This window comes from Haliotis asinina, chromosome 8, assembly GCF_037392515.1.
Source record: "Haliotis asinina isolate JCU_RB_2024 chromosome 8, JCU_Hal_asi_v2, whole genome shotgun sequence".
NCBI lineage: Eukaryota > Metazoa > Mollusca > Gastropoda > Lepetellida > Haliotidae > Haliotis > Haliotis asinina.
This window is the reverse complement of record NC_090287.1, coordinates 9,765,959-9,783,475: the sequence shown is the minus strand read 5'-3', so window position 1 is coordinate 9,783,475 and position 17,517 is coordinate 9,765,959. Positions and strand designations below refer to the sequence as shown.

At 40.7% G+C, this 17,517-nt stretch overlaps 1 protein-coding gene across 1 annotated transcript; it reads right to left on the bottom strand.

Annotated features, from left to right (window-relative positions):
* Positions 1–964: 964 nt before the first annotated feature.
* LOC137293482 (opsin-5-like) lies at positions 965–11,718 on the bottom strand. The gene is made up of 5 exons (XM_067824046.1): positions 10,772–11,718; positions 7,035–7,200; positions 5,360–5,487; positions 4,672–5,036; positions 965–3,987 (listed from the first exon to the last, which is right to left on the bottom strand). The coding sequence occupies exons 1-5, from the start codon at positions 10,995–10,997 to the stop codon at positions 3,724–3,726; spliced, it is 1,149 nt and encodes a 382-aa protein (XP_067680147.1). The 5' UTR covers positions 10,998–11,718; the 3' UTR covers positions 965–3,723.
* Between the last annotated feature and the right edge of the window lie 5,799 nt (positions 11,719–17,517).

Here is a 17,517-nt window from a genome sequence, read left to right as displayed (position 1 = left end):
TCACCCTACTTATCTACTTATCCTTTTCCATGTATGTTGCTCATGACGTTCGTCAATGGATTGTTGTATGTACAAAGTGACGCAGTATAGCTGGAATATTGCCGAGTGAGGCATAAAACTAAACTCACTCATTTCTCATGTACAGAGTTAAGTCTCTTTAGCTAACATTCTGTGTTTTGCATGCCAAGTGAGTGGTTTATTTTGGAAGACTGGATTTGCCAAAGTTAGAGTGAAGGATAATGGACAACATTGTAAATGAATAATCTGCTGAAGACTGATCATGACAAGTCACAATAAACATTATTTTAAGGACGTTTGATGATCTCTGTAAAACCACGGAGCTGTCATTGGGGCTTTGATTCGTTCCTAAGAACCCATTAATGGTTCTGGTGTAGGTGGTTTCCTGTTCATTTTATTGGACAAGACTACGTGGTAAAGGGAGATAACTCCCAGTGAATTGAAAATAAAAAAGAAGAAAATAGTTACTACCTTGTAGTCACAATAGTTTGTGTAGCCCAAACGTATGGGGAAGCATGTGGCCAAGTTATTGTTGGTGCAGTACCTGGAAGACCAAGGTTGACCAATGACTGATGACCGAGTCCGAATTTGGCAAAACACCTCTCATGACTCATGCTGAACAATTGAGCTGGGCAGCAATGGGAGTCCATATCTCCTGCCCATCAGTACATCAGATGTCGGCTGCAGACTGCTGGTCTGAGGGCGGGCTGTCAAACAAACTCTCAAAATGGGTGGTGCTTGACTAATGCTCGTGTTATATGTATAATTGATTAGCATATACAAATTCGAATGTGTAGATTGAAAAGGGCACCAAATCTTGCAAATGGTCCCTGTGTAATGAAAGTACAGTTGTGTTTGGTTGTCCTCGTATCAATGTGGCCAACAATTCTTGACATCCATTCTATGAGATTTGTTTGGCAGAACATACAAGAGTCATGAAACTATATGGACAACAACCTTTTATTATTTCTCAACACAGTTTAAGACAACCACTTCTACTTTCTACTCCAATGATCAAATACTTATTGAACTTTTCTTCATTGGCTCCAACAAAGATAGTTAAACGATGATGGTCACGTTTCCACTATTTCCAAATAAGGCTTGACTTTCATTACAGAGGCTGGACTTAACTGATTCGTCAGTCTATCAACAGTACGCACAATGTATGTGCCAGATGCACATTTGTCATGAATGTCGTAAGATGCAACCCTTGGCTACACGAACACTGTTTTTCCCATGTCTAAATATACTAATAATGACATTTGTAAGAACTAGTACAGCAAAAACATCCATGCACGGGGCTGGATGCAGCATTTTGAGCAAAAAGATCACTTTTACTGAAACACCACAACAACAACTGAACAACAACAACTGAAACCATTGAAACTGAAAACGCAGACTACAAATATTATTGAAACCTCAAACAACAATCATCATCATAAATCCAAATTGCATCTACCGTCAGCAAAACTCCAAACTATTGTCATTAATACATACTGCAACTGTTGACATTATACCAGCAGATTACAACCATTAACATTAAAACAGACTGCAACTATTGTCATTTAAACAACAGACTTAATTATTGTCGCTAAACAGCAGATTGCAACTACTGTCATGAAAATATCCGACTGCAACTATTGTCATTATAACAACAGACAACAATTGTGACGTAAACAGCAGACTGCAATTATTGTCGGTAAAACAACATACTGCAATTATTGTCCCTAAAACAGCAGAATGCAACTACTGACATTAAAACAACACACTGCAACTATCTTCACTAAGACTGAAGACTGCAACTATTGACACTAAAATGCAACTGACACTGAAACATGATAAGACTACAACCATTACCATTGAATCTTCCGTGAAGAGTTATCCCCAGTTAATAATAAATTACAATAGTATCTATCACAAAATCGACACACGTCTTGACACACACGCTAGCCCCCAACAGCAACCCATGCTGACACGGTGCCAACGTTAGAGGAGGACATACTAACGTGTACCTTTATGACAACAGAGTTCAGGAGCGGAGAAGAGAGCCTTGAAGATGACCCTAGTTTCGGAGGCTCTTCAAATTGATACCACTGAGGAAAATGCTGATAAAATGCATGATATATTTATGGATGACCAAGGGCCGACACCTGTCATCTATCCTGACTGCAAATATTTCACACGAGGCAAACGTTTTGAGGAGTGACCTGAGCATAGCCAATGCTTCCAGAACAAAGGTGCCAGTTATTATGACCCCTGTTAAGAAACGCTTGGGAATAGACGTTGTTTTGGACAAATCTGTCTGATGTATAGTCCAGAATGAGTCTTGGGTTCACAACTATCCGCCAAAGTCTAAGTAATGTCCACATCAACGTCTCTTATCAAGGAAGCAAAGTTTTGCAAAGGGATCTTTTAGGTACCTGATACTATAAAAAAAAATCTAGTGGAAACTCATTAAGGGCGTGTTGTTCAGTCAAGGCAAGTCTGTTATCGCCGTTGCCCACTGTCTGACTGAGGTTCTGAACACACTGAACATGCATCAGATCTGACACCGTCAGATTTTCACCTGTTCCGGGAACTATCTAGTAAGCATTATACAAATTGTGATAACGCTATTTCTATTGTCTAGGTCATTTTACATCAACAGGAGGATGCCGTCTGCCGGTGCAAAGTGCGGAGAGGGACCTCGAGAAATAATACATTTGCAAATACTGCCCATCAAAGTCACACTCACACCATCTTCAACTTGCACATTCCTTTTAACTACTGACAATCGCAACCTGGGCCTAGATTATCGAAGCTCATTTATCGAAGCTCATTTGACATTTAAGATAGTCGTAATTGCCATACTTTAACATTAACCTACGACTATCTTAGCGCTAAGACAGCTTCGAAAAGGCCCTGAACCTAAACAATGATCTTAGTACAGCTATTTGAAAATAGATGCTAAAACTGTTCCAACAATTCCAGTTTCAGCAGTCGGCACGGATTCTCTACGGAGGATGATGGTGTGTGCGAGTTGGAACCCTTGGGCATGCTGGAAACCCACGGTCGTGAGTTCGAATGCCAATTGGCAGGGTTTCTGAAACCTGGGCCCCCTGCGTGCTTTCTTTCGTCAAGCTTTGTCTCATTCACGCTGGAATACTGTTAAAATAGAAGCAACAAAATACTTTATAGGTATTACAGCTGTATGGTGTTGTTTGCAAACAAAGGGGTCTGAACCAGACAATCCAGTAATGATCACTATGCCATACAATGACAGTATGTGTTTATGAAACATGAAGAAATAGTAATGATACCAGGGTTTCGCGAAATGGTGAGCGTTTCTGCCACACGGGTGGCACCCGTCATAAAGATACCCTAACGTACTCACTAAGTTCATAAAGTCATTAAATGGTTAGAACGCCTAAACTAACTAACTAGGTGCATCTTATTGTCAATCTTCAGGTATGGCGATGCCATCAAAGTCTAACCATCTAACTCCAGTCTAAGTACACGTAGACTGTATATTAATCGTTACATAGCAGAGTAACGAATAATGCTGGGCAATAGTTCACTTAGACTGCATCTAGTCGAATCTGAAAACAGATAAGGAATGTGGACACATTGGTAACCTGTTCCGCGCGAGAGGGCTAGGAACGCAGCTGACAGTTTTTCATACTTTTTTGATGGAAACCTTCTCTTCCCTATGGCTCCGCATGACGCCTACGTTTTTTGGACTGAGTTGGTCTCCTTGGCTACAGGTGCATCAAAGGAGGGCGAAATTCCGAACAGCTCCATCAACGATGTACGGAATCGACGGTGAGACACGAAATAGATGATAGGGTTGTAAGCGCAGTTGGACTTGGCAAACATGGTTGGAATGGGGGTCGCCTCGACCGGGATTCGAATCCCGCACACAGACAAGAAGGACATGATAGCATATGGAGCCCAGGCAATCACGTACAATGCGACAGTAACGAAGACAATCTGAAACAAGATACATACATTTGATTGTTATTTCATGTATAACATGTCCTGGTTCAGCTAAATGAAAAGGTTACACAAGGTTCATGCCATCTCAAAGCTAATTGGATGTCTATGAGCAACAAGATCTGATACCCACTTTCTTAAGCCACAGGCAAACTGTAGCACAATTGGGGTTGCGCAACGTAGAGAATATGACCAGTCTTAAGACTGGTCAAACAGCAGCTTACTGGACACATCTAGTCCTGACCCATCAGTTAAAGAAGCGGGTGTTAGGAAATTTAATTTTGCTTTCTAATATGTGAATTGTCAAAGGCTTTACAATTCAGTGTAATTTGAGGTTCACTGTCGTTACAAAGTTATTACGTGTTAAATGCAATGACTGCAAGTGTTGCAACGGACCCCTAGCACGGGACAATTGTCACAGGTGGATGGGGGTAATTCTGACAAAGAAGGTTCAAATGTAACCCCCTGTTTATTTTCCAAATAAAATCAAAATAAAATGTTGGACACAGATGATGGAAAACCATCAATACCTATTTCTTCATAGTTATGGTTTAAAGAGCAATACTGTAGTGAACAACACCACTTTGAACACATATAAATTACATCTGGCTATGTCCGCTTGACAAGAATAGAACGCCCTCGGTACGTAAATCCGAAGAGCAGTTGTATATGTAGTCTTACCGTGGTGGTCCGCGATTCAATGTCCCGGATGCAGTGTACGCCATGTTTGGCATGGCCAGTGGGCAGTTGTACCATTTCCTGAGGCAGAGCACCCCCCGACACCTGTGAGCGGGTTACGTGCAGGATCCTGATGTAGGCTGCCATCATAACGGTCACTGGGATGGCGAGGATGAAGATTAGGACGCTGATGATGAAGGTGACTGACGAAAGGCTGCGATCGGTCCAGGCAAGACTACATGTAGTCTTGAAAGGTTCTGGTGCGTATTTTCCCCAACCGAAAAAAGGACTGACTGCCCAGAAGAGTGAATACGCCCAGATCACAACCAACACAAAGGGTATCCGGTTGCCTTTCAGAAGTCGTCCGACTGAAACAGTTATACAGCTTTACTTGAGTCTTGGTGCTATAAAATATAATCATTTGGTCATGTTGTTAACAAAATGAACGGACACGTCTTGCCAAACATATGTTCATGCCAAACAACGTATGGTGAGTGAGTGAGTTTAGTTTTACGCAGCTTTCAGCAATATCAAGGCAGGTGACATCAGACACGGGCATCATACATTTGGGGAAACGAACCCGGGTTTGGGGCGTGACGAGCGAAAGCTTTAACCACTTGGCTATTCCACCGCCCCGAAACGTGATAGAAGTCGTTATTCATATTGTGTGTACAAGTACAGCTTTACTCACGAAGCGCTGGTTGGCAGATTGCGATGTAGCGGTAGACACTGATGGCAACGTAGGTACACATGCTGGACAGACAGCAGGCAAAGCAGACGAAGCCGTAGAATCTGCAGCCAATGTCGCCAAATATCCATCTGCGAACGAGTCGAATTACCACGTGTAGCGTTGTGCATGCTATTATCATGCCTACCCAGTAAAAGTCTAACGTGAGATCTACCTACATGACATGTAAAGCCGTGTACGGTCTAAAGTGAGATCTACCTACATGACAAATGTAAAGCCGTGTACGGTCTAAAGTGAGATCTACCTACATGACAAATGTAAAGCCGTGTACGGTCTAAAGTGAGATCTACCTACATGACAAATGTAAAGCCGTGTACGGTCTAAAGTGAGATCTACCTACATGACAAATGTGAAGCAGGGTACATGTTCCAGTAAGACCTACATATTTGTATGAGAAATGTGAAGCAGTGTACATACTATAAAGTCAGACCTACCTTTATGAGAAATGTGAAGCAGTGTACATACTATAAAGTCAGACCTACCTATATGAGAAATGTGAAGCAGTGTACATACTATAAATTCAGACCTACCTTTATGAGAAATGTGAAGCAGTGTACATACTATAAAGTCAGACCTACCTTTATGAGAAATGTGAAGCAGTGTACATACTATAAAGTCAGACCTACCTATATGAGAAATGTGAAGCAGTGTACATACTATAAAGTCAGACCTACCTATATGAGAAATGTAAAGCAGTGTACATACTATAAAGTCAGACCTACCTTTATGAGAAATGTGAAGCAGTGTACATACTATAAAGTCAGACCTACCTATATGAGAAATGTGAAGCAGTGTACATACTATAAAGTCAGACCTACCTATATGAGAAATGTGAAGCAGTGTACATACTATAAAGTCAGACCTACCTATATGAGAAATGTGAAGCAGTGTACATACTATAAAGTCAGACCTACCTATATGAGAAATGTGAAGCAGTGTACATACTATAAAGTCAGACCTACCTATATGAGAAATGTGAAGCAGTGTACATACTATAAATTCAGACCTACCTATATGAGAAATGTGAAGCAGTGTACATACTATAAAGTCAGACCTACCTATATGAGAAATGTGAAGCAGTGTACATACTATAAAGTCAGACCTACCTATATGAGAAATGTGAAGCAGTGTACATACTATAAAGTCAGACCTACCTTTATGAGAAATGTGAAGCAGTGTACATACTATAAAGTCAGACCTACCTATATGAGAAATGTGAAGCAGTGTACATACTATAAAGTCAGACCTACCTTTATGAGAAATGTGAAGCAGTGTACATACTATAAATTCAGACCTACCTTTATGGGAAATGTGAAGCAGTGTGCCTGTTACAGTAAGACCTACATATTTGTATGAAAAATGTGAAGCTGTGTACATGCTGCACTCAGATCTACATATATACTGGACAAATAAAGTTAGGGATATTGGTATTCGTGTGACTGATATTGTATCAATATGTCAATGAATATACAATATAATTCATGATTTCAAACTTTACAAATATCCTTTACTATTTTTGGCCAATATATGAGAAATGTGAAGCAGTGCACATGCTTTATTAAGACCTACGTATGTGTGGCGTGTGAGAAATGTGAAGCAGTGTATATGTCACACCTACCTATATGAGAAATGTGAAGCAACGCCGAACGGGAAACCCAACAGAGACTCCCCGATGTTGCAAACAACGATATTGACGATGAAAAGGTTGATATGAGCTTGACGGAAAAGCTTGTTTTTAAAGAACAGGAAAAGAATCAGTCCATTTCCTATATAAGCTGCAAAACCTGAAATATGTATATCATCATCATCATCATCATCATCATCATCGTCATCATCATCGTCGTCGTCGTCATCGTCATCGTCATCGTCATCGTCACCATCGTCATCGTCATCGTCCTCATCATCATCATTTTTGAGAAACATTAATTTAAACTTGATCTTCGTCATCAGCAAGTGTGGCAACGACAGTAAATGAAGGAGATGCTAATTAACATACACGAAGATGGCATCACTTTAAGTGTATTAAACTATGTATATATATATTCTGGGCCCCAGGTTTAGTCTAGGACAACCTCCATATATTTCTCTCTGTAACAATCACTTTTGTTTGCAAATATCATTTCTAGGTTTGAAAAAAGAATAAGCCCTTTTAAGGCATGAACATGAAACTTCACATAAATGTTATTAGAAGATTACAGCTTTCTTTCTGTACATCACAATTTCACCAGGAAAATAAGAACATTATTGGGATGTGGTTGATTAAGCCATAGATATAAGTGTTTACATATCGACAGTCGACAACACAGTTTGTGACTTACTTGGATAAATATCATTAGATATGGTATGAGTTACACATATGACTGTGTTATGCCATCCTGACACTTGCACAAATTTGCCTCCGCACTACCTTGCAATTCGTCTTGGCAATGCGTGTAACTTAAATGGTACGCTTGAAAGCTTGAAGCCATGTTTGCGCACTATTCGATAAAGGATGACTGTAAACCTGTAAACACTGTGGTTGTCTAAATGTTGTTAGTTTGTCTACGTAATTGAAAAGTGAAAGAATTGCGGCCATATTTGTTTAATGCATCCATAACTCCTCCCTGTATAAGTCTGCTAGAATGTGTTCATGGTAATACGTGACTTGGTGACGTTGTGTAATTATCGTACATTAATACATGGACACTAGAGCAAGAAATGAATTTGAACCTGTTTGACTCCTCCCATATTTTTAACGTTACAATGTCCACGAAACCCATCAGCAGTTGTGCATTATACGAAAATATGTTGGAAAAATAACTTTTAAAATTAAACAAACAATGCATAAATATTCATTGATTGCTGACGCATAGACAGCAACATAGTCTTTAAGATAAAATGAAATAAAATCCACTTAGAAAGTTTCTTTTTCGATCTAGCTCTTTATTATCCCCTTTGTTAATTGACTTGGAAAACAATACGGATATTTGCTAGAAAACCAAAACAGAAACTTCAGCAGAAATCGTGACACATTAAATAATAATAATCATACTAATTCACTCGCTTTCACAGTTCTCTTCAGTCTTCATCAGGCTTCAAAAGAGAGACACAACAAAGACGGCTCATTTATAACGCCATGATAATGGCCTTAAAGAGTTGTCATGTTTCACTCACTACATTAATTTTTCATATAAAGAATTGCATATGTGAGAAATATAAATGAAAGATGTTTTTAGCGCCTGTATCTTGGGCCACGTATGGACAACATGTCATCAAAGTTACTTTCTCACTGGATGCATATTCAGATAATATCACTAGGCTTCACAACTGACACAGCGTTATAAGTTTATGAAACATTAATTTCGAAACGTTGCATCCACTGCAAGGCAGAAGTTGTCTATCCATATAAGTCCTCATCCTCATCATACCAACTTCTAAAATGCCACTTAGAGAAGTAAGACTCTCGTCGACAGTCAAACTTGAATGTTAGTTATTGGTATGATCATGAGCAGTGTGGCTAGACCAGAAAGCACCTCATTAGACCACCTGTTTAGACCAGAAATCACCTCATTAGACCACCTGTTTAGACCAGAAATCACCTCATTAGACCACCTGTTTAGACCAGGAAGCACCTGTTTTCTGAGACAGTGTCGATGTATACAGAGGACGAAGATGAGTGAAAGTCAAACATGAAACTTTTGAAACGCGTCTTTTGAAGTGGGGAAACATTTCTAATGGACAACAATATATCGATCACAACCTTTACGATACGTATGATAGCATAATATATTTTGATGTAATCGATCCAAGGAACTAGCTCTTTTGTGGCAATGTCAGGAAGATGAAAAACCCTTTGGGGTGCATGTATTTGTTTGTTTAGCTTGATATTCATCAGTAAACTAGATGCATGTATATGAGGGCAGTCTGCAAATAACTGAATCTAGTCCAGGTAGCTTTTGACAGAAAAAGCATCGATCTGCATAAATGGGATGAGAAGGTACAATAACTAAGTCAGCCAGTCTGAACATTCGATCCCGATCGCCTTTTAAGATAATCGTCAGTTAGTGAAGATCAGTCTAACCAGAATCTTTACGGGGAAAGAATTTCGTAGCATCTTAAGATCAACAATGAAATGCTGTCACACATTCTACCTCGGGTCGGAGAGTTGGTAATTAAACCAAACAAACTTAATTTCATATTACCCATACATCGCTGACTAGATGCTTCACGCTAACTATACCGATAACGCGACAACATAGTAAATATTCGAAGATGCTCTACGGTTTCACGAAAGACGACTTTATCTTGCCTCATTCTATCAACACACCGACTAGGCTGATACATGAACTCTGTTTGTGACTAGGCAACTGCTACATTTCGCTGACAAGCTGGATTAGCCGGTAATTCTTGACTCATGTATGTAATTTAAGTCAGAGGAACTGTCGTTATTTGTACAGGATGACACATCTCATTATATGTGGAAGCATAGCATATGTATTCTGTGATTGCCTCGCCGCCTGAAATGTAGCTAATAATTAGTGTCGGATTCTCATTACAACTTGTAGGTATGATGACTGTATGCCTAATAACCTGTGCTAGTGCTGCCAAGATCGATACCCCGAGATCTGCTGATCTCAGAATACTCGACAAATGAGGAAAATTAACTTTAGAACAAATTTATCAAAGCGAGCAGATGTGTTTGTGCGTGCAGAGCTTTGCAAAATTGTTTGAAACGAAAGCAAATGAGAATGGTCTGTTCAGTGGTTTAGTCAGTGAAGATGTGTGAGTCAACTCGTCGGTGTTCACATATTATATGAAGTGGCATGTGTCCATTGGTTTTGGGTCTGTTCTCGATCTGAAGAAGCATCAACGCTGGATGAATAGGTTGGGTTACTATACTCACTTTCGTACGTAATACAAACATGAAACCCCATAAATAACATTTAAAATTAAACCGATAGTGCGCGAAGTCCATCGTGCAGACAGCCTCTCTCTCTCTCTTTTGCTCTTTCACTTCCCCTTCTAACCCAATCTGTGTTGCTCTGTCTCTCCCCCTCTCCATTTCTCTCTGTCGTTCTCTCTTTCGCTGTCCCTCCCTTTTGCTCCCTCCCTCTCTGTCCCCCGAATCTCCCCCCTTTCTCTCTTTCCCTCTGTCTCTGTCTCTCTGTTTCTCTCTCTCTCTCTCTCTCTCTCTCATAGCAGCGTTCCTGCTGATGACGTTGAGGAGGAAAAGGAGGAGGGTTTGATTTGATTAGATTTTCTGAGTTCTCTCCAAAATGGTGCATGTGTCGAGAAGCCATAAGATGAAATATGACATCCTGACTAAGAGTCAAAAGTATTAAACTAGGAGATTTATCACGTGGACGTTGTTGTTACCTAATATGGTCATATACATGCCCATGACAAAGTAGGCACGATGGCTGAGCGGTCCCCTGTAGAAGTCGACGTTGTCTGTTACGTTGGACGCCATGATGCCCTCTTTCATTCCGGACTGAAAACGAATCGGAAAAATCGCTGAACAAGAAATACATATGATAGCTATGCCAATACATACTTGTTTCAGACACTTGATAATAGTGAGTGATTTAGTGTCGTCAGGCATATGTACATTTCAAATAAATAGAAGAAACTCAATTCATCAAACCTTGGTCATAGGAAATACGTGAATGATTAGGAAAAGGTGTATTTTGATGATCCGTAAACAATGTGAGAAACGGCCTTTGGCCCGCTAGCCCATGTCTAGTAAAATCCACTCAGGAAAGTAAATCTCCACAGTCACTGGCCCGACCGGCCGGTAAATTTTCATGGGGTCACTTTGTAAATGCATAACTCTCTCCGCCATATTAAGTTTCAATACACTTTTAAATCATACAAGGTTATGGCCTGATAAACATGTTCATCATATTATCAACATGACTAGGAAACTAGTATCCACATTCAAATTTCGGGCTAGTGAATTATGTTGTGGAATAGTAACTACCAGGCATAGCTAGACCTATGGGACAGCATAAGTTTGAAACTAGTTCGCGAACTCTCTCTGCGCCCTCATGTCTGGCATAATATCACTACAGTATATAGCTTACAGTACCTGCTTCTGTGCAGAATTACCTGATCGGATAGAAGGACGAATAACCTTTCCGTGAGAACACCATACTGGCACTGAGTACAGTGGCGCTTATTCGAAAAGTATTGCACTGGTTTGGTGAGGAAAAAACGTTAGATGAAACGCATGTCTCTTTCGTTTACCGTGTCGGAACACTCACGACCGTGCGACATACCAAAAAACATGTACGATTCATGTACAAAGTAAGTGACACCCCCATCTGCAAATCATGTACGAAATCAATTACACGCCCCCCGTCTCACAACCGTAAGCATAATTTTTGAATATTGATCTGTACAAACATGCTGACCCCCTCTTACCACCCCAGTATATGTGTACAAAACTGATGACCCCTGTCTCCCCAGAACAATGTGGGTTACAAGCTCCACTAAAATCATCATGGCCCCCCAGCCATAAGTTATAAACGGTCTCCAACAATCATGCTAGGGTGAATCTTGTGTGCTTGCACGTCACCGAACACCTGTTGTCACAACCGAGCTTCAGTGATTTACTCACACAGCCGTCACCGCTAGTTTGCCGTTGACTCTCAAGGAAATCCTGCGGATAATGGAGACTGGTTGTTTTCTGGCTTTGACGTTATATGTACTAGATGCATACCTTATTTCATCCACAAGCAAATAACATGATTTTGTGCTTGTGTTTTTGAAAGGACGTGTTATGAAAAAATGGTTGTGGACACTCGACCATGGCGATGTTCTTGTGTCCTTCTTCATGCCATGATGAAGCGGAAGTACTAGAAAAATATCAGTTTTGAATCTGAACAATTTTGTTTTGTTTCTGTTTTTTAAAATACCAAGGGAAATGAGGTTTTGTCGATGCGTTCAAATATTAAGTCTTAAAAGATCAGCCTTTTTTACTTCATTCACTGTAAGTGTTTTATCACATTTGTTATTGTTTATTTCATTGTCATACCTACTGCTATATCTCAACAGTTAAATCCAGATACCGATACATCCCTCATATAATACGATTATGTAGATGTGTACATGTAAAACACTGTCGTATAATATTCTCTGGAGTAAACAACAAGAAACATCGACGCAGCGTCGTAAACAATGTTAATCGCCCGTTGGAACAGGTCTCAAAGAGACAATACAGAGGTAAGATGTGCTTTACCCTTTTCTCTTTCTTCAGTGGAACCCCTCACTACAATACAGTCTCACCTTCACCCTCACCAACGTATTTATAAACACAACCTGGATCCACCCACATCCCATAGGCTGGGGCGGGGAGTGGGGTACGTGCAGGGGTGCGCACCTCCCCTTGTGTCCTGAAAGTTTTTTAAATGACCGTCCAAACTGTCGTGAAAATGGATCAACAGAAAACTGTGCAAATCTTCATCCCACCCCACCACCACGCCTTTCTCAAAAAGCTGCATCAACCCCTGTATCCGAAAAACGGCAATATTAGCAGAGGTTCGCAATAGTAAGCTATACCCCAAGGCAAAGTATAACAAATCATCGCTAGTGCTATTTCCCTGCACCCGACATGAGTACCAGACAACAATATAACAATGAAAGCAGGTAAGTCCATCACAAACGTCCAGTCAGGTGATATGGGATATAGATTGCTCTTGCACATGTATTAAACATATACGAGCATATACAAGAAAATATACACCTGGAAACATGGAAGCACCATCCTAAATTAGTTGTATCGTAAACTAACATGTAACTTTTACATGTTGATCTGATGCCAAATATTTACTGGACGTTGAATTTCATTTTCTAAATATCTATATTTATTGCACGTGAAGAACTAGAACCAATTTCTTAAATAACTATTCAACAAGGACGTATATCTGTTTAGAGTAACCTTTTTCCTAGTGGGTTTCAGGGACTTGAAAATCACATATAATCTCACCTGTAGATCCTGCAAGAAGGAAAACCGGCAGTGACACCTGTCGCTTGATTAAAGGTAAAATTACAAATGCCATAGAGAGCTGCGATGTCACGCCTCTTCTTTCCTACAGTTCATCACATGATCAGCTGTTCCGGTGAAAAGATGGGGGATGCTGCCTCATTTAATCGATACTTCATCCATATGTGTCCAGGTCTTATTACAGCGTCATTGTGTTTGGTCAGTGTCTGGCGGGTCGAGTGAGTGTCTGGCGGGTCGAGTGAGTGAGTGAGTGAGTGAGTGAGTGAGTGAGCGAGCGAGCGAGTGAGTGAGTGAGTGAGCGAGTGAGAGCAGTTCTCCTTGGTGAAACCCACCATTTGTGATATCTTGCAGAAAAGCCTGGAAGCCTAACCCGGGAGAAGCGGATTCCGAGTCCAAAACCAGAGGCACTGTACCTGGGGTGATGCTGGTAACCTGTGTTACTAGTATCCAAACATGGCGGCAGAAAGATCGCTTGGCGATCATTCCCCTCGAATTAACAGTCTTCCAAGGGTATATGCAGTGAAAAGTATTGAGAACATTGACAAACTTTCATGGTGCAAATGCATTCATCCACTGAATCTGCGTATTAATGTCTATGTTTTGAAGAATAAGCATTTTTTAAAATCGCGAGGATGTCGGTAACTCAAAGTCGGCATCAAAGTGGGTACAGTGAGAGGGACAAAATTCTGTGTAGTGAACTGCGTCGCCGTAGGCGATATGCTACATGTAGCATATGTGACTGAAATATATATATTTTTGTTCGATACCTCCTTATCAAGTGAATATTTTGAAGCACTAAGCACAACATAATCGGTTTCTAACAAATATCCCAACCAAATATTTTTAGTGATCGATTCCTCGCTATGGATGAGCGAGTTTTAATTGTACAGCGCCTTTAGTAATATTTCAAGAATATCACGAAAGGGGTCTCCAGAAATGGGCTTCGGATACTGGATATTCAGTGAAGGTCTGTGGTATACCGTCTTTAGGCTTGTGCTACATGTAGCAACAATTCTGGAATATACTGGGTTTTCTAACCCAGGGATCTGGAGAATCATCAAGAGTATTTTTTGATTCAAGTACATAAGGAGGCATAACTTCTCATTTCATATCTTTATGAATTATTATCTCAGGTTACAAGGAGACACATCTCAGGTTACAAGGAGACACCTCTCAGATTACAAGGAGACACCTCTCAGATTACAAGGAAGCTAGTATTTTGTAGAGATCGTTCTTACCCTGGTTACCCAGCCTCGCCCAATTGGTCATTGATGAGGTGTATATAATAGCATCTCTGCTTTTGTGTTTCATTGCCCTTGAATTTGTACTCCAATTTATACTGTTTGTACTACTTTCGTTGTGATTTGTATTAATTTGTAAGCTTAGTTAATCTTAGAATGCAATTGTTAATTGTCAATTGTTAATGCTTTGCGTCAGATTATTTACATGCTGATTTTCGTTTAAAGTTTAGCTTCAACTTTTGAATCAACACGCAATAATAAATACAACGGTTTTATTAACACGCGTATCGCCAGTATCTAAAGAGTATTGGCCCGTGAAGGTCCGGGATAGAATAGGCCTTCAGCAACCCAGACTTGCCATAAAAGGCGACTATGCTTGTCGTAAGAGGCGACTCACGGGATCGGGTGGTCAGGCTCGCTGATTTGGTTGACAAGTCATCGGTTCCCAATTGCGCAGATCGATGCTCATGCTGCTGATCACTGGATTGTCTGGTCAAGACTCGATTATTTACAGACCACCGCCATATAGCTGGAATATTGCTGAGTCCGGGGAAAACTAAACTCACTCACTCACTCACTGAAACAGCATCACTACTATGTTGAATGTCAAGTATCTAAAACTTATAAGTGAAACCAGTTTAATCAACACGCAAAACATCAAATGTCCAAGAACGAGAACACTATTTCCAACACGCGGAAGACGAGTGAAAGGTTTCACAATGTTGTAATTAGTACCAGTCTATGCTCCGAGGACGCTGCTATGTTGATAAGTAGTCTTTGTTTGTGCTGAATATTCCCCATGGATGTCTCAGGAGTGTGAGATTGTGCTTGTGTTTGTTTGTTGCAAGCCTCATTAGGAACCTTCTCGGGCCATTTACTTGGAAAAGAAGCTTCCTACTACATCCGTAATCCCGATCTCACATGCTTCCACGACTAATTTGAGATCTGAGATCTCTGTTAATGACCAATTCATATTCATACCCACAATGGATGTCCAGGTCGATTCATCACAAGAGATGATGGGTCAGTCCAGGTGTGGATGGTAATGATGATTTTTATGGAGACGCATGTACAATATGAGTGACACCCCACAAATTTCTGTACAAAGTAAGTGACCAAATGAGTCTGAGTATTATCAAAGGACATTCCATACATTTCTACCAAGGAATGGTGCGTTTTTCGAACACAATACATGGCTACTTCAAAGTAAAAACAGTAAAACCTGTGGACGGTATGCTTTGTTTTATGTGATGATCTGAGCCTCAGAAATGGACCAAATATTACTATTTGCAGGCCAAAGGCTATCCCAATCCCTTTACTAACGTGGGTGATTATGTGATCTACTACGAGAAGCAAGTGTGAGTGAGTTTGGTTTTACGCCGCACTCAACTCAACAATATTCCAGCTATATGGCGGCGGTCTGTAAATAATCGAGTCTGGACCAGACAATCCAGTGACCAACAACATGAGCATCGATCTGCGCAACTGTGAACCGATGACATGTGTGAATCAAGTCAGCGAGCCTGACCACCCGATCCTGTGAGTCGCCTCTTACGACAAGCATAGTCGCCTTTTATGGCAAGTATGGGTTGCTGAAGGCCTATTCTATCCCTGACCTTCACGGGTCACGAGAAGCAAGGGGTTAAGATGGACATAGCCCCCTTCCCCGAACCCGTTTTCCACGGGGCCCGCTCTCATTTAACCCTTCAGTCAACGCGAGTCACCCCGAACCCGTTTCCCACGGGGTGTCAGCCAGATAAGTCACCAACAAGGTGTTCTCAAAGGTCATCATAAGGCTATGGTTTTAGACTAGTCTATGACTAATGAGGTCACACGTGTTCGATGACGACATGAAAAAACATGGCGAATAACTGTTTATTTCAGCCCCTATACAACAAATACAACTAACAACTGTGTGTTACTAAACTCACTCACCCTTTACCAACACACATGCTTTATTTCAAGGTAATGTCAAAAAAATCCCATTGCAGGACACCGAATGGCACAAACATGTTAATAGTACTTCTAAATGGTAACATCTGCGGGTGGACTAAAACATAACCTCCGTTCCACACATTCCTCGGAAAGGTATATGTACCTTACAAAAACTGTAACTGGATTCCAAATTAAATGTCCTGAAATAACTGGTCTTTTAACACATCGAGCATGGAAAAATATGCTCGACTTGTAGGTCGTGATTCACAACTTCCCGATGCATTTTCAGTATGCCATATCAATGACCAGATCATACTGTACCACACAATCTATGGGTTTGCGTGTTTGTGGTGGTGGTGGTCGAATACGAAATGCCAGTTTCTTAAAACTCATCGTCTATGCAGTATGCTGCGCACAGTTATGACAAATCTTCCAGACATCTTAATGTACACAGAAACACAAGATCATCTCTTATATACTGAGTCAAAAAAGAAACTCCACAAAATGTAATTTTTAAAAATAATGAATAATTTTTCTCTGATCATACATCTCTGTATCCGAAATGGGATCCCTGTCTTTCGACTCTAGAATAACGTTAGCAAAACCCACTCAAACCCATCCATTCGTCGTGCAAATGACGTTCGTGCCAAATCAGGTTTTGCACGTGTAGTCGATCACGTGATCTTCGCATCGAAGTTTGAAAAAGAAACACTTTTAAACTACAGTTCTAACGGTACTTTGAATACCACGATTGTGAAATGTGCAATGTTAAAGGTGCCGTTGGCATGTTTGCGGGAAGATCAGTTATTGACGTCGCAAGAGAAATGGGATGAACCGTCGTACTGTGTATGACTTGCGAAGTCGGCACCACTTCTGATCGCCCATAGTCGGGTCGTTCACGTGTGACGTCACGAGCAGAAGACCGTCAAATCATCCTACGT